The 27,914-nt window shown below is 37.2% G+C and overlaps 1 protein-coding gene across 1 annotated transcript; it reads left to right on the forward strand.

Annotated features, from left to right (window-relative positions):
* Positions 1–143: 143 nt before the first annotated feature.
* LOC123312126 (gephyrin-like) lies at positions 144–27,276 on the forward strand. Its single transcript, XM_044896369.1, is given in 8 exon segments — positions 144–192; positions 7,450–7,830; positions 7,833–7,966; positions 8,239–8,517; positions 21,451–21,632; positions 24,600–24,716; positions 24,983–25,141; positions 27,091–27,276. Coding segments are annotated over 8 exon segments (1,452 nt in total). The 5' UTR covers positions 144–158; the 3' UTR covers positions 27,257–27,276.
* The last annotated feature ends 638 nt before the right edge of the window (positions 27,277–27,914 follow it).

Consider the following 27,914-nt stretch of genomic DNA (forward strand, 5'->3'; position numbering starts at 1 on the left):
GATACAACATGGAAATTATTTATATGGCAAAACAACGTTTGCCGGGTCAGCTAGTGAATTATAAGAATGTAATATATCATATCTGGTATAAAGCAAATTATTCCGTGCCTCGCATGTTATTCAAAATCAGTTTTCAATTTGATAATTTTTTTTCAGAGATGGATAAACGTATAACTTTCGGAATTCTTACAGGTGAGTGATGTTTAAATTGAATTCCTCCTAGCTAACCGGAATCCGCAATTATTACTATCTACTCTTTACGAATGAATTGAATTATTTATGACAAGACATTGCCATACCTTCCCAAGAACTCAGATTTATATCCAATTCAATTACTTCGTTCTGAGCTGACAGATGAACTGAAATTTATTCAGTTTCGTATACTTCATTCAACTTTATTTTAGCAGTCGGTTGGCCATGCAAATTTGACACATTTCACTCTGTATAGTACGAAAATGTGGGGTTATGAAGCTTGTCAAAACATTTTTGGGTTTTAAATCAACGCTATGTTGCCCGTTCTACGTAAAAGTTTCTGTTATTACGTATTTTATCACAATGTCGAATCTCTTCGGAAAATATCTGACGAACATAATTGAAGTTTAAACAAACTGTTTGAAGGCATACCAAATCCAGTTATTTGCATGGAAAATACAAGAGATCAGTATAATATCATAATATGCACTAGCTTGAGGAGAGTTAATGTTCGTAATGTAATCTTCTTTGGCTTTCATCATTTGTAGATTTCAAAAATATTAACCTGATGATGAAATGCATATGATGCAGTGGTTGGCAATGGGTATCTCCCGAAGGAATTAACAGTTAATTACAAGAATGTTAAATTTTTCAATAAAAATCATCTTGCATCAATATAAGTAAAAGGAGTTGAAGGAAATTTCAAGTTAAGATGCAACTTCACCGTTGAACAAAAATTTCACATGAATAAACAGTAACAGGGCAACTTGCGCGTATTTGTGGCTATTCATCTTAATACATTGATGTAATTATAATAATTAGGTATTTATTAGTATCTTAAGACATTTACATTGTATAGGACAAGTCAAATGAAAAACAGAAAAATCCATTTTAGGGAACTCATTCTCCGATGACATTTATCGAAAATCCTGTAGTTAAATTTTCGCATTAATTCACTCAAACATAAAATTCCCAAATGCCACCACTTTTTTGGGTCCCCAATAGAAGGAAATTCTTTGTCATACTCTTCATTCACAATCTTTCTGATTGTGGAAATATTCAGCTGAAATATAAGTCGTTTAGATTCAGATGAAACATTATATAAATTCTCTTACCTTGAATATGTTCGCTACCGTCTGACGTATTGTGGATTTTAGAATATCAGGGTATAACTATTTGAATGAGCGGACCTGAATTCTAAATAGCACTTCCTGAAACCCTGTCTCTTTTTTCAATCACTTTCGGCATTTTCGAATTTTCGTAATAAAAATTGATATTAGTGTGGCAACGGCGTTATGACATTAACGACGTTTCATGAGTGCCAACCTTACTTCGTTCTAGTTACAAAAACTTGAGAAAATTATTTCATGGCCAACCGACTGCTAAAATAAATTTGAATGAAGTATAGTTGATGAAAGATATCAAAACAAATGTCCCAGTCATATCCTTGACCTTAGAATTCTGGGGGAATTGCATCATTTCCAACCACTACCAATTTATGCGAATGCATCAGAAACTTCGGATTCGGCAGAAACAGATGGGAGGATATAAAATCACTCTTCTGTGTTTTACGGTGAAAGAATTCGTAAAGATGAATGTAGGTTAGGAACCTAAGCTCAAAACTGGGTTAAGAATCTTCCAGATATAATAAAAGACCCTGTAATACACCACGTAAAAGGAGTTATGTTATGAAGAGATGAATCAGAACCTGAAGATTGATTTTCTTTTATTAAGAAAATGACTATTTTAGGATTTTTGGCATCAATAAATCTTTCTGCTACGCACTGTATCTACAAATACCAAAACTCTCTCATCCGTGATACTTCCATCCGAAGAATAGCAACAAAACGAACGGAAGGCAAAATTTTGAAGAAAAAAATGAAAATTGCTTACAATAAAATAAAAGAAATATGCTGATCTGAAAATTAATTGAAATTATACATTAATAGTTGGGGAAGCCTAGAGAGAAATTCGAGATTTACACGAGCGTGTCAGATTAATATAAGGGGAGATACCTTGGACCCTCTAACCTCTACCAAAAATTAGTTCTCTATACAGGATGTATGCTCAGCTGTATGCTCAGCTGTTCATATATATGAACAGCTGAGCAAAATTCAGAGCGTTATTTTTCGTCGAAAAATAGGGTAGGTCTTTCATATGATTTTTTTTTGAACTACATATGCATAGTAACAGCCCCCTAAAGATGGCGCCCGAAAAGCAGTTCTTAATTTTTCTCTCGAATGTCAAGAAACTGGCAAGAAAAATCAAGCAGATATTTCATGCTGGCTCAAAAAATGTTTCGTGGTGTCCCTCTATGATTGAAAAGGGTGGAAGAAGCTACCCCTGAACATTATTCCACAAGAAACTTCTTACCATTTCCTTATTTTACTTTAATAGCTTGGTTCATTATTAACAAATTGGGTCTCCTGTGATTTCTTTCACGGTTTTTGTGTAAAAAAAATATATATCATCATGATACAATCAGTCGTAATTATTTCCGAATAAAAATTTAACCAGCGTATGTCATTTTTTTATGACAACTGACTAGTTTTTATCAAATTTGCTAAGTTACACTTATTTTTTGATTTGGATTTGGACATTATTTTGAGATCGACTTTTGTAATTTCGTAATTTTCAGTTTGACCATCCGCGTACCATCAACGCTCTACTACGTTGTGCTTAAATTATGCAAAAAAACTTTCAAGTGACGAAAATGGCAATGTGATGTTCATAGACTAAAATATCTAATTTATTCTTTTACGGACATAGTTTCCAGAAAAAACCGTCATTCCAATACCTACCCGAAATTGCCGATTTTTGGTCTATTTTTCGAATCATAGGGTCAATTTGTGATCAAGTACAGCGTTTTTCGCCCCTATAGAGGGGGTTTATTCTGAGTATTGAAAATTATGCAGAAAAAACAATTGTTTTAATTTACATTTACTTGGGTTTTCGATTAACTACTTGGAATAATTTTAATTAGGTGAGATAAACAATAATCTAGGATTAATATGATTTAAAATCGCTATCCTTTGTCACAAACTGACCCTGTGATTGAAAAAAATAATTCGAAAATCGGCAACTTCAGGTATTTTCATAAAATTCTGATTATTTTGGAAACGGAACATTTTCGCTGAACTAATATTGGTGTCATTCAATAGTATTTGGTCTACTCTATCCTGGTGTGACGTTTGATTCACTAGTTTTGGGACACCCTGTAGATTTTAAAACTTATCTCTTGTACTTTCCATGTAAATAACTAAATTTGGAATCCCTTCATCCAGTTTTCATAAACGTTAATTATGTTCACATATTTTCGAATCCATATTTTCCGAAGCGATCTGACATTGTGATAAAAATACTTTTACGTGTAACGGACAACACAAAGCTGATTCAAAACCAAAAAATGTTTTACTAGCGTCATAACCTCACATTTTTCTACCTTACAGTGTGGAATGTGTCAAATTTCTATGGCCAACCGAGTGCTTTTTCCATATGAATGGAATATACATACCAGGCCCTGTTTACACATTGCATGTTGATGTTACACATTGCTGCCTCCTTCGCTCGAGGATGGTTTATGATCACGGACATACTAACAAGCTGCTATCGATTGAACTGTTTGTTGCACTAATTTGGTATAAGCATCCAGCATATTGAAATTTCTCATACTGGGATGATTGTTAATAACAGCATTCAACCAATAAATTTCCGACCGAAACTATAGCTAGTTTGTTTCGAAAATTGAAAATTACTGGATTATTTCAAGGAAGCTGACCCAATTCGTCAATACCGAGAAGGAAGTGATTTCTCACCTCTGATGAATGAAGGTTTTCTACACTTCAAGCTGTGTAGAATAATAACTGCTGCCTTACATCCAGAACAATAGCCTGGCAGAAAAGTTGATCATTTTGGAGAAAGAAAGGATTATTCCGCGTTATGTTTGGAGCTGCTATTTCACTCTCAGAGTTAGTAATGTGAATTCTACAACGTTTCCTGTCAGGTGGCACTAGGGTTTATTAACGCAAAGTAGCGTCTGCTGGCATCGAATAAAGGGGCCATCAATTCGGTTCATTTTCGTCGAGGTGAGAGTTGTATTGCTCTGACATTCCGACGATGAAAAATGACGCTGAAACCATGTTCAGCATTCACTTTTCCTCAATTTAATGATTTTTATGTTGAAACTTTGATTGATGGTGGTTGGTTGACTCTATTTGAATCTTACCATTTGATGATTTTTATATAAATGGAGAAAAATTAGTTTCCCTAATTTCATATTATCTTTCACTTACATTTCTGTGGTACAATATTTTTCGAGAAAAACTGACAGACTTCCCCTTATGCAAGAACACGATGGATGAAAATGGTGCTGTACCAATACGAGGTATACTTTCATCCTTTCCAACTACAAATAAAAATATTCATTTCAGATAACTTGACCACATGGATGTATACTATTATTATAATACATTCACTTTTATTTTAGCACTTCGTCAGGGGTATTTTTAAAAATCTTCAGAATTGTAGTTTGTCTATTGACATTTGTCAACACACGGAGAAGTTGATTCGTTTAATTTTGAAATTTCCGGATGTCAATTCATTGCTCAGTAAATTAATCCAAATACAATCTATTCCTACTGAAATGTTGGTCAAATTATTATTTTGTTCCAACAAAATACACGTGATTTCTTTAATTTTCCGCTATAATAATCCTGTTCTGGTATTGAAAATTGAGTATTTTATTCCAATTCATCATGTGGTCTCCTTTATTTATTAGAACACACATGAGGTAATAAAAATTGCGCTATTTTTAATATTATTTTTATGTTCGCGCTTTCTTATTTCTAGAGGACTAGTTATATATAGAGTATAAGTTTTATTACAAATACAGGGAATGTTATAACAAATTTTTTGATTTTGTTTTTCATTCAGTGGTTTAGTTGTTGTAAGTATAGATCTTAAATCATTTCGTGCCTTGGAAACAGTACCTATATTGAATTTGGAACCGATTGTTCTCAAATATTTGATTGATTCGGTCTTGATGTAAGTTCATTTTAAAATTAGATAAAATCAAACTACAACTTCCACGAAATATGTTTTTTCATTTTTCTTTTTAAATTTAATATTGTTTTCTTTATAAAATCTGCCGGGTATTGATTATACTATCCTTGAGAAATTTTTAAATGAAGTCAATTTCATTATTTCTAAGTTCGGGTGTAGACGAAATCATAAAGTGTTTTTTCTATAATACTTCTTTTGACACTTACTTGGTGATTGAAATAAAAATTAAATGAATCGACTACACAAGACCATTGTTTCGAAAAAATTTGAAAATGTTTCTATTCAAACATCCAAGAATGACAGTTGATCATTCTCTCTAATTCCATTGTGAATTTTATCATTTTCTCCATTTTTTTTCTCTCCATCTTCTTTATGTGTATCTATTCAATATTTTACCCTTTTTCTCTAACTTTTTAGATGACAGTCTGGCATTTTCTGTTCCTTGTATTGTTTGCATTATTTCTATACCTTTTTTCTTCATTTATAATTTTTTCGTGGTAATTCAATTTGTTATTGTCCACCAAATTGAGTGTTTCTGATCTACAAGAACCTTCTTCCTTCCGCACTTTATCTAATATTTAATTTGTTTTTCAACATACCTCTTCATTTTATTTATTTTATCATCCAGTTGTTTTCATTCTTCTTTTAAAATATTATGTTGGGCAAAATTCAATATTTCTCGATTCTCATAAATTGTTCTCCGAATTTTCGGTCTTTATCTTCTTTCATCTTTAATACTTTTTTATACTGGTTTCCCCTTCTGTCCCAGCTAACGTCTTGATTCTGGATTCAATATCGCGAGTGTCAGTACAGCTTGAATTACCCCAAGTTGGGAGTCAATTTCTTACGGTCCGTTCTAATTGAATTCAATTTAAATATCAACTTGTTGTTTCAATCAACAGAATAGCAACTTAGAACATGCAATTCCAACTGACGTTTCTTAAATCCCGACAAATTTAATTTTTTCTGTTGCCATCTCATCATGAATTTTCAAATACTAAGCATCTATGATACCTCAATAATCAATATTTCTCATAACTCAACAAACATCTCACACTCATTGAACAAATTAACTAAATTATATTGGGGAAACTAGAACCATAACAGAACCTTTATCTCAATATTTAGAAGAATGTAAAAGAGTTACTTATATTGTGCGTCAAGCACATAAAATAGAAACCATCAGAACAGGCTCTCAAATCATTGTAACAACGCATGACATATCTACGAAAAACAACAATGAAACCTGATAAAATACGTCAAGTATCCAAGACCTATAAATTAATAAGAGGTGAAAAGAAAATGGTAATAATAACCTGAATCGTAACATACTGAATTCAAGGTACAAAAACAAAAGAGCTTTATCTTACTAGCAATTCAATCCTAGGAAAAGCACTAACAGGATTACCAGTTTAACTCGTTTGAACAAAGAACTCTTAGTGAATACTTATGTACCTACCTGAAGAGAGTCTCGAAGGGTTTTTAACGCTTGCGCCATCTCCCCTTTTACCACCGCAACTTATAGAGAAGACTCTCTCACTCTTCGCTTATGGCTGGTGTATTTGATCGAGTCCACCAAGGGGCAGACGTTGTAGCAATGAAAAAGCAGTCCATTACACCATACCGTGACAGGAACACTTCTTTCACCTGACATAAAAAAAAATGGCCTTTTTACGATGGCATTATCTTTGATTGAAAAGAATTCCATAAAGCAATCAAATTATAAACCAGTATACAATTCTATAACCCTTGTGTGGAATACACCTAGAATCTCTCTTTCGGTCCAGAATCGACATTGCCTCACTACTAAAGTGAAATATTTTATGGAGTTAAACACTTCTAGAGAATATGCAGTGATGATGAGCAAATACTTTCACTCTGAGTTTGTTTCAAAAATAATAGATGCTTGTAGAAATATAAGAATATATCAATGGTAGTCTGACTTAGAGGGAGCGCCCACCGAAGTAGCGCAACTCTGACATAGCACATACATGACAAAGGCGATTCATAATTTTCACATATCGCATATCTGAGTGAAGAGTGTTTTTGACCACTTCACGGATTCTATGGTAGATAGGCTCCCATCGAAATAATAGTTTTTATATTTGATTTATGTGATTCGATGTTGTGGCTTGATTTCTCCATAAAAGATTCAGAACTTGCAAGGCTACTCTGAATCATAATTTCTGCTTGCAGTTAGCGATTCCTGCTCCAACGGAACAAGCAAAGACCTCTCAGGACCGGGCTTATGTCAAGAAGTCGAACAGTGCTTCATAAATTCCAAGATCCTATTTCAGGATGTCATACCAGACGATCAGAAACAAATTGAAGAAACACTTCTCTCTTGGTCTTTAAAAGGATGCAACGTAATCTTGACCACCGGCGGTACAGGATGTTCGCCAAGAGATGTTACACCGGAAGCTACCAGAGCGGTTATCGATAAAGAACTACCCGGTATGTCCCAGGTGATGATGAATAAAAGTTACTCAGTAACAGAAATGGCGATGCTATCAAGGGCTGTCTGTGGGATAAAAATGAAGACGTTAATTATCAATCTGCCAGGAAGTTCTAAGGGATCTAAGTATGTTTCCAATTTGTTTTGAACGCCATTTCTCACGCCGTCGCTCTGATCAACGACGACATCGAAAGTGTTGTTACGACTCACAGGTATATCACAGCAGGAGATGTTGGAGGCTTTGGCGAGCCCAGCAAGGTATGTGCTCTATATCTATAGCTATTATCTCAACTCTTTAATGAAATTCCCATCAACTTCGAAGCTCTGGTTCCGGTGTTATGGAAAGACAAACATACAAACAAATTGAATAAAAAAACTTACGGTTTTTCACATTTATCATATTATCTGACTAATTAACTCCCTCATAGTTATGAGCCCCATTACAAAAATCTTGCCGAATTTTATCTCTAGCTCTTGGACTATAACCTGACATTACCGCATACTTCATGAGAACTCCTAATTCTATCTAGGTAAAAGTAGGCAGAGCAGCTTGCAGAGACAGGGAATCCCCGTACGTGATGAAGAAGGTGGTCGAAGCATTAGAGATTATTTTTCATGAGTGTGGACGGACCACCGATTCAGAGGTGATTCGTATTGAGAACTCCTTGAATAGGGTTCTGGCTGAAGATATTCACGCAAAGGATCCCGTCCCTCCTTTCAGAGCTTCCATGAAGGATGGATATGCCGTGCGAGCAAAAGCTGGATCTGTCCCAAGGAAAGTACGGGCATGCATCGTAGCTGGTGACAAGGTAAGCCTATAGAAACCATAACTACTTTCATGAAATTACAGAGACATGTAGAGGTTAGGTTATGTTATTAGAAAATGATCCAGTTTAGCCTATCAAACTGTAAAAGAAATCTAACTAGATTCTCAGACCTAGTGTTCCATCATTATCGTCGCGCGTTGTACGGAATGTTTGACCTACATGCAGGGGCGTAGCTACCGCGGTATCAGCCGTGTCAATGATACGGGGCCCCCGATCCTTAGGGACCCCGCAAAACCGAGGGTTTGTCCACTAAGTCAGTGGCGTATATAGCTAATATTTTCGGGGGGATTGGGGGCGAGAGGCTTACCCCATCGAATGGTTAGGTTAGATCATTTTTTTTAATTGGGATTGAGATTCAAAGGATAATTTTGCGCCTAGTCTCCCTGTTGATATTATTCATTTGGGGGGGAGGCGGCCCCCTGGGCTCCCTCCTATATACGCCCCTGCACTGAGTTATCAGGCTGGATTTCAGAACCTGCATTATATTTCAGAACTTTGTTATGATGTCGAAGAATAACTTCAAAATTCTGATCATTTTTAAACGAGGAAATTAAAATAGACAGCAAAGATTCAAATCTTTCAAGTGGTCAGCCAAAATAGGGATATTTCTCCCAACTCAACCCAAAAGAAGGAAAAATTGACTGTGACGTCCATATCCATATAACAGCAGCGGTGAGCGTCGGACAAACGAGGGAGGAAGGAGGATTAGCCACTCCAAAGTGCGTTCTGGACCCCCTGAGTATCCACGCCAGCGGGGTGCTTCAGCAGTAGAAGAGGAACGTAAACCGAAGTAGTAAGGGATGGAGGAAGTTTTTTGCCACTCCAATGTGCGTTCTGCACCCCCTGAGTATCCACGCCAGCGGGGTGCTTGAGCAGTAGGAGTTGAACTTAAACCGGGGTACAGGAAGGGCGGAAAGGGAGGCTGAAGTTGCAATTATATAAAAAAAAAGGACGGAGTGTCGTCTTACCTATGGTTTCGGTTTGGCACTTGCACACGAAAATTTCAAATCACCAAATAAAAGTAACGAAGAAAAAAAAATAAAATAAAATTCTACTCTGAACGGTAAAAGAGAAACTCAACGTAGAAGAACTCTTCAAAAAAAAAATGAAACAACGGCAGAAAAATATGTCACGACGGCGGACGGCACTATAATCTTAAGCGAGGTAATTAATCGTAAATGAAGTGACCTGCGGGGGAACATCTGATTTTATACCCACAGGGGGGGTGCGGAAATCAGATGTGCCCCGACTGTCGAAATTCGGTAAAATTTGCGTCGATGAACACGTCTTAATTTCGACTTATCTGTGCTAGCGAACAAAAAGCACGGTTATCTTCCAATTCAGGGTGTTTTATACGGTGCGACATCGTTTTTCAGAACTGGAAACGGAATAAAAACGGTGCGGAATATTTATAATTCCGAACGATGCCCGAATCCTGAATTGGAAACTGCAAATATTTCTGTCCAAAAATTAATTCAAAATAAAATTACTTAAAAATGAAAACTAAAACATTCTAAAATGAGGGTGTATTTTTGTCAGAAAAATATACGTTCATTACAGTGTATCCTTGCACATTTCAGAACAGAGGGCTCAGATGTGCAAAGTCAAGAAGAAGTTCTTTATTGTCATCGAGCTCCTCATCAGATTTGCATATAAAATTCTCTTCCAGAATATCGAATTCTTCGGTACCTGAGTCCTTTTGGTCTTCGGCAATATGAACATGAACATTAATTTAATGGTAGCTTTTTGCAGCAGCATGCTGCTGAACAAATCTTTCTGCAGGTGCAGAAGATGTTGCTCAGTGCATCTTCTGGAACTGGAAACAGGTCAGTGGTAACTAGATTGAGGCCAGTTTCGATTGTATATCAGCCCCAGTTTTTTGGATCTGATATTTTGGACAATAATGGTTAACGAATTGTCGTATAATAACTCATGTATGCATATGATAGCATATACTACACTATAAAATCTGGAGAGGAATGAAGATACGTGATCAACCTGCAAGTATGCCCTGAGGGAGTGATTTTCTGCAACTGCTTCTGTTTGTGGCATACTTGCCAGGTTGAAGTTGGCTTTTGGAGAGGACCTTCTCAATGAGTGGCATCTGAATGTTTTCAGTCTCTTGTTGCTGGCACCTGAGTAGACGGCAGCAATATATTATGCGCCTCAGTAACTTTATCAGCCGTGGCGTTGGGGTACATCAAAATAGAGTGTTCTGTGGGTGTGAGCTTTTTTCAAATGTCTTTATGTACTTTATTTTTCCCTGCCTGGAAAAGACTGTCTTGCTGTCGCACCCACTGAACGCGTGACCAAATAATTTTTTTTTGCGTTTTTCAAAACTTACAGTCGTTCGGTCTGCAAACAAAGTCTGCTGTCCCTTTCCTGACTCATTTTGAACTAGACTCGACTATAGAGTTGTCAGAGTTAAAATAGGTATTTGTGCAACCAGTTGGTGAAAGCATTATTTTTCATAATGAGCTCATTTCTGCGTAGTGAAAAAACGAGTTGCGCGAAAGAACGCGAATTGCGAAAAATGGTGTTTCCCAACGTGTTTCCCACAATGTTTTTTCTAATTCTTATTAGAATATGACTATTTGAATTTAAATTAGAAGTACCAAAAACGTCTGTACAAGCGTCTCTATCAGATTCCTTTTAAATCGTCTATTAACAGAAATATTTATTTTTTACTTCGTTGCTATGGAAGCAAGTATCGTTTCATCCTCAGTTACGAAATATTTTACTTTTCGTTACTGGTTACGAAAAGTAAAATGTTTCAAAACGTCAATAGGTTTTAAAATGTGTCACTTCATATGTGAAAATAAAAACAAAATTTATTCATCGATAAAAACATGAAGACAAAGGATAACGCTCTGCATCTCGAAGTGAAAATCCTTTTTTTTAGCAGCCCCTGCTTGAATACAGCCCTCTAAGACCCGTTTGCACGAAACATACTTAGTGTCAAGTGTCCCTTAAAATGAACTCTTGACTTAAATTACGTTGCACCAACTGTTAATTGACATTTGAATGGCTAAAGCTAACCTTAAATTTAAGCGCTCCTGTAATGACCACTTAAATATTTGAGGACGGGATTCTAACCTAGAATAATTTGTTGAACTGGCTGCAGAACTTCCCATTTTTGAGGGATTTTTAAAATTGAATGTATTCATTATTGAATATCAAGCCTTTTCTTTTGTCTTTATTGTTATGCCATCAGTCTTTCAATTTTTAATTTTTTGTCACAAATCATACTACAGTAAGCAACAAAGTCTTTTTTTCTGTTGAGAAGTTGAGTGCCCTTTGTAGATTACCACCACTTGCTTGGCAATCATTCATCGTATTCGTACTAACAAGGACAATAAGGACATTTTCTTCATGTTCCTCTTCAACAATAATAAAACAAATTCACACAAGAGCCTACAAGGAAAGTGTTGTACTTATACATATAAACTTAGGTACCTACCCTTTATTTGACAATCCTTATCATTATCAATAATAATACTAATACAACAACAAAAAGTTGGTACTCTTTGATAATATTATAATAATATCCTTGACACTGAGAGACAGGACAATAAAGTTAATTAATGAAATGACAACTATCATCGGCAACCGGCCAACCAATTAAATGGCTTTATTGGACTAGGATGAAGTTGCACAAAAAAAAACTGAAATATCACTAGAGATAAAAACTTAAGGGACCCTTACTTAAGATTCTTTTATTCCACAGTCGTGCAACTGGGAATAAAGTTAAGCGTCCATTAACTTTAAACGACACTTAGTTAAGTACTCGTTTTAAGGGGTATTGGTGCAAACGGGCCTAAAGATGGCACTTTTTATGTTTTCCTTGGAAACCAGGAAACTGACAAATGAAATTGAGCAGGCCCTCTATGTAAACAGGAAGATAATCAAAAATTGTTCCCCTAAATTTTTCCGTAACTTTTTATTCACATCTATGGTATTGTTCGAATCTCCATCTCCTGAATTGAACTTTCACGGGCAAAGCAGTAAAGAGCAATGTCGCATTTTCCATCCAGAAAGTTCGAGTTAGTTTCCAGAACAACGGATCATCCGTCTGGAAGAATGCGTTCAGCAGATACTCCGCACAAATTGGTCAATAGGATTTCCATCGAATGCACCACCCTTCTCTTGGGAATAGAGTTCGTTCGTGTGATCGAATTTTTCAATTTCCTTATCAGCAACGTATGTGAAATATTCGGATTCTTATTTTATCAAGGATGAAAAGAGATAAAAAGTTGAATATGACTCCAAGAAATCATTCTTGCTGCACATTAGAAGAAACAATAACAAACTCTTTTGTATGTAATTCTACAGAATTGTATAAACCTCACCACTAAATGGCAGTCCTTCGTTCAAAAACCCGAATCATTTAAATAGATGAAGATATATAATCATAATAGATAACCTATATATAGAAGCGCAACTCTCTGCCCTAATCTGTTTCCCTAAAAGCAACATCTATTGGCTCTCTTCCACTTTCGCCCGTATGTTTTTGGCAGCGTTGCTACCAGAATTACAGATGCCTACCGAACGTCAACGCTGTAGGTTCAAATTTGAACACCTCAAGTTGGGAATTTCGGCGTATCATAACACATTTATGCCAAAAATCATCTTATTTTTTACATGAATTAGTAATAACGTGCAGCTCAAAGATTATAGAGTAAAAAGATAGGAAACGCTCTCATATCTCTAGTACTAAAAACCGACTACGTTTTGGTCAGTGAAAACACGCTTGACAATGAGATGGCGCTGAAAACGCACTGCCAATACAGAAAAACTTTTTAATAACAGTTTTCTGTTCCTTAATTGTGGGGTGCGAAATTCGAATTCTATTCCTTGTATTAAATTTCAATATCGACTTTATTTCGATCAGAAAACAAACATCCTGAGCGACAAATCAAAAGTATGGTTTTTGTTTTGAGCACAAAAACATCTCAGAGATGTTAAAAGTGAGAGATTTCGAGACATTGAACATCCACTGCGATGTTCTGTTTATACATGAATAGAACTTTTATAGAACAGCCAATGTCCGCCGCAGGCGGCTATTATATGGATTATATTGGGGTGTAAGGGGGAAGGATGCGTTTTATAGCCTCTCCTCTCAAATGCCAACCTCACCTACTCGCGGTGCACCCTGTTCTTACGAACGAGGCTCTGGCGACCGAACATGAGCGGTATAACTCTGTTTCCCACAATTACGTAGCCTAAACATTGGCTTGAGCAGGAAATGGCTCTCTGCGTTGCTCAAGTTACGTCTCAGACCTTGTCGTCTCAGGTTACCTGTGCCACAAGATAATCTAGTCGTAGCCGCAACCAAAGTTGCACTGACAGCGTTACCAGTGCAGCTTTTGAACACCTTCTAACGCAGCTCCTACAAAAAGATGGATCAGTCGAACAGGACAAAATTCGTATCCGGAGGTAAAATACCCTCCCATTCGGATCTCCGGGGGAGGGTGCCTGAGCGAGTGAATCATCGAACAAACACCAATGAAAAGCACATAGCTTTTGCAGTATGGAACGTCAGAACCTTGCTAGACAACCCCAAGGCCGACCGACCAGAGAGGCGTACTGCCCTAATCGATAAGGAACTGCAACGAACATCCATTGCAATAGTTGCTTTAAGCGAAACACGCTTTTCGGACGAAGGTAGCTTGGTAGAACAAGCGTATACATTTTTCTGGAAAGGCTTGCCGGAAGGCGAAATCAGACAACATGGCGTAGGCTTTGCCATTAGAAACGACCTGGCCGCCAAACTTACCGAAAATCCAGTTGGTATCTCAGAACGTTTAATGACCCTACGTTTTCCTGCAGCGAATAACACGTTTGTGAACATCATTGCAGTATACGCACCCACTTTGAACTCCTCTGACAACTTAAAGGACACTTTTTACGAAACACTCGTTGCTACATTAAGTAAAATCCCAAAACGGGAACGAATAATTCTCCTTGGAGACTTCAACGCTAGAGTGGGCAGAGGTCAAGACTCAGAACTATGGCCGGGAATAATAGGGAAACACGGCACAGACAGCATCAATTCGAATGGAGAACGTCTGCTGGCTCTTTGTGCAGAACACAATCTGTGTATAACGAACACCTATTTTATTACGAGACCCAATTCAAGGGGGACCTGGCGCCACCCGCGCTCAGGGCATTGGCATACCCTCGACTATGTGATCGTGAGAAGGAAAGATCTGAAAGAGGTGTTGGTCACTAAACCCAGAGCAGATCTGGAGTGCTGGACTGATCATAGGCTGGTAATCTCGAAAATGAAAATCTCAATGCGCCCAAAATATCAACTCAAGCCGAAGTATCTAAGAGAGCGCCTTCAAATATCCAAACTACAAAACCCTTCTACAAAGGACAGATTCACAGCTGCCGTCAAAGATAGCCTAACACCACCGGATTATAACGACGACATTGAGACTCATTGGCTCCGTTTCAAGTCATCCCTTACAAATACAGCGAAGGAAATACTGGGCACGGAACGCTCCCGAAAATCCCCAGACTGGTTTGCAGACAGCGAAACTCATATCGCACCCCTTTTGGACGCAAAACACAAAGCGATGAAAACCGCAATTAACAAGCCTGGCGATGTTGCAGCCCAAATAGGTTTCATAAACATAAAACGCGAGGTCCGTCAAGAAATAAGAAAAATCAAGGACAGCTGGTGGAAAGAAAAAGCTAGAGAAATACAAGCTTACGCCGATAACCATGACTACAGGCGTTTTTTCGAAGCTATTAAAACTGTTTACGGTCCAAGCAGAAAAGCTAGCTTTCCTATAAGAGATGCTCATGGAGCTATTCTAACTGATGATAGAAAAATTCTCGAAAGATGGAAGGAGCATTACTCACAGGTCTTGAATCAAAATAACGACTCGGATTTATCCATTTTAGAACTGCTTCCCGCGTATAGTCCGATGACATCGCTTGATGACGAAATTTCAATGTCGGAAATCATAAGCGCGATTAAAAATATGAAAAATGATAAGTCCCCTGGTCTAGACGGCATTCCGGCGGAGATATTCAAAGCCTTGGATGAGGACATTGTCAATAGTCTCCTAATACTATTCCGCAAGATCTGGGAACAGGGAGATGTGCCACAAGACTTCAGAGACGCTTTAGTTATCAACCTCTATAAGAACAAAGGCGATACGTCGAATTGCAACAATTACAGGGGCATATCGTTGCTTAATGTGGCCGGTAAAATTCTCTCGAAGATTATGGCTAATCGTCTGGTTCCACTCTTAGAGAGGCTTTTACCTGAATCCCAGTGCGGCTTTCGACCAAATCGAGGTACGGTGGACCTAATTTTTACACTTCGACAGCTACAAGAAAAGGCCCGTGAACAACAATCAAGGATTTATACAGCCTTCATCGATTTAAGCAAGGCATTCGACTCGGTGAATCGGAGAGCGCTCTGGAAAATCATGGCACGTCTAGGAGTACCCGAAAAATTCCTAGCAGTGTGTAAAAGCCTTCATACCAACAACACCGCTAGAATACAGCATAATGGCTCTACAACCGACCATTTCTCAACCAACTCTGGAATAAAACAAGGCTGCGTATTAGCGCCTTTACTGTTCAATATTTTCGCCATAGCTGTATCGATAATTGCTGACATGAGCATGCCCGTAAGAGGTGTTGGGATAAGATTCAGATTTGATGGAGGCCTGTTTAACCTGAAGCGCCTCAGAGCAAAAACCCGTACCAAGTTTATCACGGAACTTCAATATGCAGACGACTGTTCACTCATCGCTAGCAGCTCAGAGGATCTACAGATAATGATGGACACCTATAAACATATATACGAAGCTTTAGGCCTTAGACTCAATATTGACAAGACCAAAATCCTGGTAAGTCCGCCAGAAAGCCTTCAAACAGATATCAGCCTGGACAATGAAACTCTAGAACAGGTTGAGCAGTTCAAATACTTGGGAAGCTTCATAAATACTAGGGCTAACCTTGACACGGAAATACACAACCGTATCAATTCGGCATCACGGGCATTCTGGAAGCTGAAGGACAGAGTGTTCCAAAATCACGACCTCAATCTGAAGACCAAGACAGCTGTTTACAGAGCAGTGGTCCTCCCAACGCTTCTTTACGGAAGCGAAAGCTGGACTCCCTACAGGCGACATATTAAACAGCTTGAACAGACGCAGCAACGTCATCTAAGACAGATAATGCACATCAGATGGTTCCACAAAGTTTCGAATGCAGAAGTCTTGCAGCGCGCGAGTTGTACAACAATTGAGACTCAAGTAACGAGGGCCCGACTCAGATGGAGCGGCCACATTCTGAGGACGCAAGACACAAGACTCCCCAAAATAGCTCTATACGGCGAACTCACTGAGGGAGCCCGGAAACCAGGAGGCCAGTATAAGCGGTTTAAGGATACACTATATCAATCCCTAAAATCAGTTAATGCTAATCATAACTGGGAACAACTAGCGTTAGACAGGTCACAGTGGAGGTCTTTGGTCCACAGTTATAGTGGAGAATCGAGAAGGATACAGCGGCGGCCAGATCTGGTTGGAGACTATCCATGCCCTGAGTGTGGAAGGATCTGCAGGTCACGGTTGGGTCTCTTTAGTCACAGGAGGGCACACAGTCGCAACTAGCACTAAGAAGTTACAAGTCTGTTCGAATTTTTTTTTTTTTTCTTCTTCTTTTTGTAGATTTATTCCCGGTAACGGGATACAGCAATGAATGAATGAATGAATGAATGAATGAAAATTATATGGATGTCCCTGGGATGTCACAAAAAGAACTACTCAGAAGTTTTTTTGATAGCCTTTTCATGTACACAATAGAACATTTCTAAAGCGCTTTGCGCACACGAAATCGCTGTTTGTAAGACTTTATATGAAATTCTTTTGTGAGACCTTTTTCTTTCATTTGAATGTTTGAGGATACCACATTCTATTTTAAATGAACTACAAAGTTTTTAAATGAAATACAGAATACTATATAAGAATAAAAATATTTTAATGATACTTCAACAGGTACAAAAGGAAAAGAAATCACATTTCACATAAAAAATTGAACAACAAAAAACAATTGATAAATATTATACTACAGAAAGGGAGAATAAACAAAAAAATATATCACATTCAATAAAACAAACATAAATAACCAAAAAGAAATATCACATTTAACATAAAAAAAAACAGAAATAATAGAAAACAAACTATAATATAAGATGTACCGAAAGGGAAAATGAAAAAAAATTTATGAAAAATTTATTTTCCCTTCATTTTATCGTCCCTCCTCCTCTGCCTAATATGCCTAAACCAATCTTTGGCATAGAGTTCGAATACTTTCCTAGTGATTTGGAATTTTTTATGGATCACATCTACAAAATAAAAACAATTCAAACAATTAATTACAAAATATATGAAGGTTAAGATGATTTTTTCCAATTAAAATAACAGAGAAAATAGCTGCATGAAAGGATCTGGAAGATTTGAGTTGTATATAGCTCCTGACCAGGTTGATTTGCGAAACGATTTTATTTATTTAATTATTTGTACTGGTATTTAAAGATGGAACAATTTGAAGGAGTTTTCAAAAACAAGAACTTTTCTGGGACAATTTGAATTATTTTGTGATTCACAAGTGATGAATGATTATTATCATCGGCGGAAGAGTAATCTTACAAAATATTCTGGGAATTATCAACGGCAGCGGGATAGATTATCGAAATATGTTGAAATCCTCGATGATATGGCTTTAAACTTTATAAAGTTATTTCTTGAATAATTATAATAACCTTCCATATACCATTCGATTATTCCAACCAAAATACAATGATCTCTTATACCTAGTCCCAAATACACAAATAATAATAATAAAATATTAACCACGCAGCGTGGATTCTTTTGAGGTTATATGTATGTTTCTGAACATTATACTATACATTCAAATCATGTAATACTTACTTATTAATTGTATTTGCAATTCACAATCAAAACCAACACAGAAGTAGTTAATATTATACAAATCACCAATCAACTTTCAACTCCGAACAGTCCACAGTCCAAACTACGAAGAAAGTGGAAATGGCGGCAAAATGAAATAGGTCAATTGTATATTGTTTATTTGGAATAAACCTCCCAAGGCAAACTATGCGACGCCAAGAGAAGATATCCACACGTTTACATTATTTTCAACACGACAGTAACTCTCAGTAGGTAGACGAAGAAATGCCACAGATGGCACAGATCAGAACAAATAAAGATTTCCAATAGCCTTTGGAGACCTCTTTGGGAAGTGCATATTACGTTTCAAAGAAACATCCTCATGCCAACATTTTCGAAACATCCCAAAACATCCCAGGGATGTTTGTGCTCGCTGGGATAGTTTTTATCTATACATTATTTGGAATCAATTGATATCAATGAGAAACGCTGTTGGATGTGCTATATTTTTATTTGCAATTTATAAATTTTACAACAATTGAAATTATGCGCAATAAATGAAGCTTTGACTAGGACACTAAAGTATATGGTGATCTGCAATAAGTCGAAGGTGTTACTTCTGTGCAATAGGTTGTTTTGTTTTAATAAAATTAGTTGAATTTGTGAAATATACATATATCAGAAATTAATATGAACTAATATTCAATATACCATTATAGCATTCACGTTCCAGTTCTTGCATATGGAGGTATTATATTTATAGAATTTTCAGAACCACACATAACAAAAACTCACAAGACCTTTATGTTAGTACAGTTTCTTGGTGATTTTTTTATGATTTCCTTTTGATATGGTCTCTTTATGAGACAATATACAAATTGATTAATGAATGAACAAAACACTCACAGTAGGTTTCATAAAACTTTGACTTTCCAAACAACAATTTGACAGTCACTCGGTTTTCATATGGAAATGAATAGAACCTCTGCATTTCTGGATATATTGAAAGAGTAGCAATTGAGAATCATTGAATGGACCTTTAAAGATCATAATTTCTCCTTAATAGGCCCTTCATGCAAGGGATGCTTCCTACATTCTAGTTCTCAATTGACCTGCAGTAAAATGTTCACTGCACACAGTCATTGTCTTAACGCCCTGAGAATTTTATCCACTTCGGAGCACTGAAAATTAGAATCATTGAATGACTGATTCACATATTACGACTATTAATACTTAAGGCTGATTCATGCTAGACCGTGTCGGGTCCGGGCCGGGACCCGGACGGGACACGGTAAAATAATTATATGAGCAATTTCAATTGACGCATCCACACTACACCGATTGGGACACGTGCCGTGCCCGTGTTTTCAGAGTGGCGATCCATTGCAACGGCCCGGAGTCGGTCCCGGCCCGGCTCCGACACGGTCTAGCATGAATCAGCCTTTACGCTTCCATTTTCCTCAGTTGGGTGAAAAACTTAATCATGGAAAATCCATTTTATTATTTGATCCACAGTTCTCTTCACCATTCAATAATTTATTTTCGAACAATATTTTGGTGTTTTCTTCAAGAAATAAGACAAAAAAATTCAATAATCAGCAACTAGAAAGAGCTAGATGAACAAAAAGCGGTAAGAGAATCAAAACATTCAAAACCTCTTTGATCAAAATGGACGTATGAAATCTCACAAAATTTTATATGTTTCTGCAAATGGCACTCAAATTAATATTTTAACCAGTTTTAAAAACACGCTTGACAAACAGATGGCGCCCAAAAAGCTTTAGACGCCTCGTTTCCCATCTTTCTACTCTATAATCTTTGGTGCAGCTGATTTGAAACTAGCCATGACAATTTCAATGTACTGAATTAGGCATTTGGTGTCACCTATTTTCAAAATTCTGTTCCAAGAGCAAAAAACATTTCATTGAAGCAAAATTATGAAAAATACCAATATTAATATGTGCAATTTATGTTTTGAAAATAACATCCTTTCAATGGCTTCCTTGATTAGCTGGTTTTCATCATTTTCTAAAATTTGTAAAAATTGTCTACACAAAGGAGCACGTACTTGGATTTTGTACGGGGCAAATCAGAATGCAGAATTCTTCGCAATGTCCTGTTGGAAATGTGCAACGCAAGTGACTGCCTTGATGCAGATCGATTCGGACTTCTTATCACAGCTTGTCTTACCCGTTCAATAATTTCGGGTGTTCTGACTGTACGTATACCTCCACGAAAATTTGATACAACATTCCCTATAACATCAAAATCTCTTACCCACCCCATTATGGTTTGGCGTGTTGGAATTCTTCCGCGACTTTCCACATTAAATTCGCGACGAAAATTTCTTTGCACTTGCACAACTGAATTACTTAATATGAATTGTTTTACGAAATTAATTCGTTGATTAATCGGAAATTTCTCCATGACAAATTAAACTGCAACTATCGGCATATAGGAATGTATCACTACAATTGTCAACAACAAATTATTATTTCCACAACGCGCTATGAAAAATAGATAGAACCAAAGATTACTTCATAATCTTTGGATAGAACCAAATGCCTAACCTTGTAGATTTGGCGGCATCTGATTGAAAAAATTTTTAGATACGAATAAATAAGATAATGCATCAACATATTTATGAGGCTTTAAACTCTTCAACAACTACTTGTTTCCTAAGTTCTTCTTTAATTTTAAATTGAATCATGACCCACGCGTGAATCACGTGACTCCTTTTCATTAAATTTCGTGAGTGAGCGTGCGTGGGCAACGCAAGATAGGTCGTGAGCAGGCGTGATCGTACTCGTGATATCACTCACGTGCCCATCTGAAATGTATTTCACATAACTGAAAAAACATCATCCACTATGGAAAAAATATTACAGTTTTTGCTGTAAGGACTGTGAGCAATTGCCAATCCTCGAAAATAACCACCGCTTGTTCCATAAATATTATCACATCTCTCCACTTCTAGCCCGAAAATAAATCTTTGAATTATGATGAGGCAATCAGAGTGAGTACTGGAGCTCCTTTACCGGATGGTACTGATGCTGTTGTTCAAGTTGAGGATACCCAAATTATTGAGGTAACTGCCGATGGTAACGAAGAAGCGAAAATTAATATTCTAGTTACGCCATCGGTTGGACAGGATATCAGGTAAAAACATGCAAAAATCAATGCGGTTGTGAGTGCTTATGTGTTATGTCATTTATTGCCATTATAAAATTTTAGGTGATGCAAAAAATTGGAAACATTATATATAAACATATATTCTGGCTACTGACTGCTATGCTCTGAATTTGAATGTTTCTTCTTTTCAAAGATACCTATTTATTTATATTTATTATTATTTATTTATTCCATTTCAATGATTGAAACTACATTTAACAATTATAGAAGATCTTTCGTGACTAGGTTTTAAGCTGCGTCTGGACTTTCTAAACCTACTGGGATGTCAATCTTCCTTGAGTTTGGATGTACCGTCTACTATTACCGACGACATTTTTCCAATCCAAACTTCATTTTTATGTCTTCGGAGGATTCTTCTTCAATTTTCAGCATCTGTTGCACTTGGTTTTCAGTAGCTGCAAAGAGTTTCAAATCCTCCATGTGAAGGAGATTCAGCGTCATCATAGTTCTACTGCCGTACGTGATGGCACATCCATAGTCTGTAGAATGCAATCTATGAGACAAGGGATTCAAGGCTATGCGGCACCACAGATGGCTGAGTCTCCTTGGAAAATTCCGCGTTTTATTTGAGTACTTGATGTGGAATTCTGCTGGTTTCATCTGTAGACTAGTGCACTAGGTTGACATGGCGTTTTCCAGGAAGTTTCCAATATTGGGATCTACCTTGTAAATCTTCAAGATCATCAAGAGCCATTCAAGGGTTGTGGAATCGAATGCCTTTTTTTAGTCTATGTACGAACCTTTTCTCAGAGAACGCTTGATTGCTAATAACTGAATCTATTATTACTTGATCTTTTCATCCTCTACTTTCTTTGGTGCATCCCTTCTGTAGTGTGGCGACGATGTTATTTCAGGTGATTGGTCGCTATTTGGTTTGGTCTTCTGCATTCCTTTGGTGTTTAGGTAACAGGTATGTTGTGCCGTGTGTTAGGAATACCGGCATTCTTTCAGGGTTTTCAATGGCATCATTTCATTGCGGGGGTTAATTTGTCATCATTACTTATAATTATTATAAATACTGATAATGACTTTGCTTTGCTGCTTTTACACTCCTCTCCAGAGGATAATTCACTTATCCCAGATATCTCAGATATCAAAAGGATAAGGATCTGTTGGAGCACTTTCCAGGGCTCGTGGTGTTGGTTGGGTTCGGGCCGCTCCTCGGCTCCCTGCTATCGGTTGGATTCCTGCTCCACCCAGACTTCCTGTTGGAGCAGGCGGTTTTCCTCTGCATTCCTCATGTACTTGCGTACAGTTCTCGCCGTTCCCAGCAGTACCGCCTTCTGCATGACTTTATAGATATTTTCGTCCAACTGAAGTTTTCTTCAGTTCTCTAGTAGTTTCTTCGGTATCAGACCTGTAGATGATATTACAATAGGGATGGTCTTTATATCTTTCAGCTTCCACTGTCTCCTGCTTTGTTCCTCTAAATCTATGTATTTTGAAAATTTTTCGGTGTACCTATCTAGAAGATTGTTATTATTTGGAATTGTCACGTCGATTAATAGTGCTCTGTCCATATCCTTATTGAACAATATAAGGTCTGGTCTATTGTGAGTTATTTTCCGGCCTGTGAGAACCGTGAGATCCCAGTAGAGCTTGCGATGATCATTTTCCAATAGAGCATCCGGATGGTAATTGTAATGGAGAACCTTATTCTTTTTTGAAGTTAGAAGTTGGTATTTTATTGCCAATTCTTGGTGAAGAATCTTGGCAACAGCATCCTGTCTATTTTTGTACTCCGTACCTGTGAACTTCTGACATCCGCCAGTGATGTGCTGGACAGTTTCATGCGCACAGCCATAACGACAGCTATCGTCCTTCACTGAGGGATCCTTGGCGATATATTTCATGTAGTTCCTTGTTGAAATCACCTGATCCTGGATGGCGAGCATGAAGCCCTCTGTCTTAGGAAGCAACCTTCCGGAAGTCAACCAGAAGTTCTACGCAGATATGTCGACGTAATCATGGTTGACCTCGTTCTGGTGCCTTCCATGCAAAGGATTGCCAATCAGTTTCTGTATTTTGCTTTCAGTAGAGTGTTCGACAGTTTTCAAGTGGTCGTGTTGTAGCTTCAACGGAGTAGCAACACATACTACTCAATGGAGTACTGACGAAGCAGCCTTGTACAGGAAATATTTTGGAAGTCCTTCAATTTCTTGGGACATGCGGTTGTCAACAATTCCAATACCGCCAAGGTGTCGTACCAGTTCTGTCCGTTCTATTTAGCTTTTGGGGTGATTTTTATTATGTTTTGTCAGCACCTTCCTTATTTTTCTCCGTGAAGCTGGTGAATCCGTGGTGGTCCAAAAGATTATACCAAATGAGTAGCTCAGTGCTGAGCAAGCGTAGGTATTTATCGCTTTGATCAGATTCTTGCTGTTAAGACCAGTTCTCCTTATCCATCTGAATCTTCTGATGAACTCCTCCGTTTATTCTTCCTTTATCTAGCTCTGATTGATTTTTCTTGCCTGTTTTATGCCTAGATACTTGTACATATGTCTCTCCTTCCCTTAATGCTTCAATTTCTGCACCTTCCTCGACTTTGAATGTACCATCTTCTATTTTGCTCTCGTTATATTCAGCAGTGGTACCACGATCGATCGACAATCTACCGACAGCTTATCCATGTCGGATTCGATTAGTCGTTATGGGCAATCAAATTACACCCGATATTTTTCCAGTCCAAATTTCAATTTGATGTCTTCCGAAAATCCTTTCACCATTTTGAGCAACCGTTGCACTTGGTTCTTAGTAGATGCGAAGAGTTTCAAATCGTCCATATAAAAGAGATACAGTTTCATCATAGTTCTTCTGCCGCTCTTGATGGCAAATCCGTAGTCCGTAGAATTCAATCTTTAAGACAAGGGATTCAGGGCTATACAGAACCATTATTATTATTATTACCTACTAATAAACATTCTTAATTCGCAGAGAAGTTGGAAGCGATATTGCTGCGAATTCGAAAGTCTTGAATCAAATGGATGTCATCTCAGCAGGACATATTGGAGTGTTAGCCACAGTTGGCCACTCTAAGGTGAAGGTGTTCAGGTGAGTTACTGAAAATAATTGGTATTGAAACCATTCTTTTCCCAATTATGTTCATTTCTCTTCCTCTACCTTCATCTTCGTCAATCGATACTATGAATACATGGTATCGATTGACGAAATCTGGTTCTGAAACAGACTGAATCCGATTTACCTACATCCCTCAAGCTTTGATAAAATTAATATTACGCTTAAACGACTCGATTGTATGCGGTAATCGAGTTCAATAAGTGCTAATCAAATTGATTGACTCCATCTTGTATTTATAGGCGTAGCTCCATTGGCGTTTTATCGACTGGAAATGAGTTGATTTCTCACAAGGACACCGTAGCACCTGGTCAGATTCGAGACAGTAATAAACTAGCGATCATAAATTTGCTGCAGCAACATTCCTACGAAGCATTTGATTGTGGCATAGCAAGAGACGAGTAAGTTGTGTGGTATTTCATTTTTCTGAAGAAAATCAATGATAAAATTTTTGAATGGATTATGAAAGTATTTTCCTGATCTGAAATCTCTATAAACTGACTTTTCACGGCATCAGGACTTGCTTCAGCATTTGTCTACTCTGAAATTTTTATATAAACAAAGGAAATACGGTATGCAATATGGTATTATCATCAACAATACACCGGTTAATCCAGTGATAAAGCAATCGATAGGTGGTTATTTCATTTGACAGAATAATTTGCCCACTGAATGAACATTGTTGGTCCTATATTATGGCCATTTCACTCAGTCCAAGTCTGACATAAACCAACACTAGGATAAATGTATAAATATGAAAAATTTCAAACCAGGAATGCATAAATCGGACAAAGTCATAAATATTATCGCAAACTGCCATCAATGTAAAAGACGAACACGAAAATTAATATATCAAGAAGATTAAAACTCAAAATGTATGAAACTGGCAAAGTCATGAGGTCACAATGGTAACGCGAATCCACGTCAATAATGGTCGCATTTTTACTATTGTGACTTTATATGTTTCATATAATTCGTGTTTTTAGGTTTGTATACCTATACGAGGATATATTGAAAAATTCTTCTCATTCTACTCTTAATTGGATACATTTATTACAGCGAACCTGCAACGTCTCTAGACCTTTCAAAAAAAATGTTTCTTCTTGCTCTGCAAATCAGACCTCCACAGCTTTTATTATCTCCTCGTTGGAAGAAAATTTGCGAACTTTTTTTTTCAGTTGAGGAAAGAGACGATAGTCGGATGGAGCCAAATCTGGTGAATAAGGATGGTGTTCTAGTAATTCAAACACTAAATCATAAATTTTTGTATGGCAACATGAGATTTGTGTGCATAGGAGCGTTGTTCTACAAAAACAAAACCTTTGGATACCTCTCTGCGTCTTTTCTCTTTAATTTCATCCCGTAGAGTGGTCAGTAATATCAAATAGTAATCTCCAGTTATTGTTCTACCCCTATTCAAAAAATCAATCATGATTAGATACGCCATGGCAATCCCAAAAAACTGAAGCAAGAACTTTTCCAGCAGATGTTTGGACACGAAACTTCTTAGGTCTTGGAGAACCAGAGTGTCGCCATTCCATCGATTGTTGATTTGTTTCTGGATCGTAGAAATGTACCCATGTCTCATCCATAGTAACAATTCGGTCTAAGAAGTCTACATCGTTTTCAAATCGAGCACAGATCGAACGCGATGCTTCTACCCTTGCACGCTTTTGGTCAACATTCAAACATTTGGAGATCCATTTTACAGCAATTTTTCTCATGTCCAAATTGACGTGAACTATATGATGAACGCGTTCGTATGAAATATTCAGTTCTTGGGATATCCGTTTTAGCCCAATTCGACGGTCTGATAAAATCAGACTGCAGAACTGCATCGATATTTTCGGAGACTGACACAGAAAAATTTACCTCTTTTGAAGCTTGCAGTCCAATTTTTCACGGTCGCATACGATCATTGATCACCAAGTGTATTAAACATATCTTCGTAAATCTGCTTACCTCTTAACCCTTTTAAATACAGGTAATTGATAATGGCTCGATACTCCAATTTTTCGATTTCCACAATTTCGGTGGACATCTTTCTTTTAATTTATTGCGTAATTCTGGTTTACTTTTTTGACCTCAAACTTCACACTGACACTTCTAATAATGAGTTATTGTTCGTTGCTGTGGTAATGCAATCTTTTTTTTATGCATGGAACTGGTCTAAGCTAAATAGATATCAATACATCCTCGTATATTCATTTTTGTGTACGTCGATACTAATAGGCAATGTTTGTTTCAGTATTTATGAATTTGCCAGTTTCGTGCATTCTGAGAATAAATTTGTTTTTATTTGATCTGAATACTGTAGTTCATGACGTAGCAATTTCTTTTTTTGTTTCAGTCCTAACTCAGTGAAAGCCGCGCTGTATAAGGCTTTTTCTCGCAATGATATTTTGATTACGACAGGGGGAGTTTCCATGGGTGAATTTGACTTAATCAAGAAAGTGCTGGTAGCTGATTTCAGCGCCCTAATTCACTTCGGCAGAGTGGACATGAAACCAGGGTAAGTTTGACGAATAATCAATTTATCTGGGAACATGGCTCAACTTGTTACTCTCCGTAGAGGATATGCATTTCAGGACGTCAAACAAGACACACATTAGATTATTCACAGTATTAATCAGAATAATTTTAGACTTTTTTTCTTTTCCTCCGAGGAAAATTTTTGCAGTGCGAGATGCCCTTCAATATGAAGTATTTCAGCTTATTTTGTGGACAGTTATCATCATTTACAATCCACTACACTCACAGGGGAAAGGATTTTTTTACTGGGGTTTTTTTCTAATCTATTGTATTGTGTGGCTGTAAACGCTTTTTTTATTACACATTAGATTAAATCCACAACCCTATTCTTCTTCTGAAAAAGACCAAAGAGGTCACACGCAGCAAAAACTATAAGTTTGCTTGGACACACAATGGTTTCATCTCCGTTAGAAAGGATGATAGGTCGAGGGTCGTTAGGGTCTCTAGTGAAGAGGATCTATCTAAGATCGTATAAGTCCTCTGAGTTGTAGTCGGTTGTATTTGTTAGTTCATTTTCTTTCTGTTTTTTGTTTTCTTTACATGGGTCTTTCTGTATATTATCAAAATATACGTGGTACAAAATCTAAATTGTCAGTACTCAACAGAAATTCATCTATGAGTGAATATGATATAATTTGTCCA

Source organism: Coccinella septempunctata, chromosome 1 (assembly GCF_907165205.1).
Source record: "Coccinella septempunctata chromosome 1, icCocSept1.1, whole genome shotgun sequence".
Lineage (NCBI taxonomy): Eukaryota > Metazoa > Arthropoda > Insecta > Coleoptera > Coccinellidae > Coccinella > Coccinella septempunctata.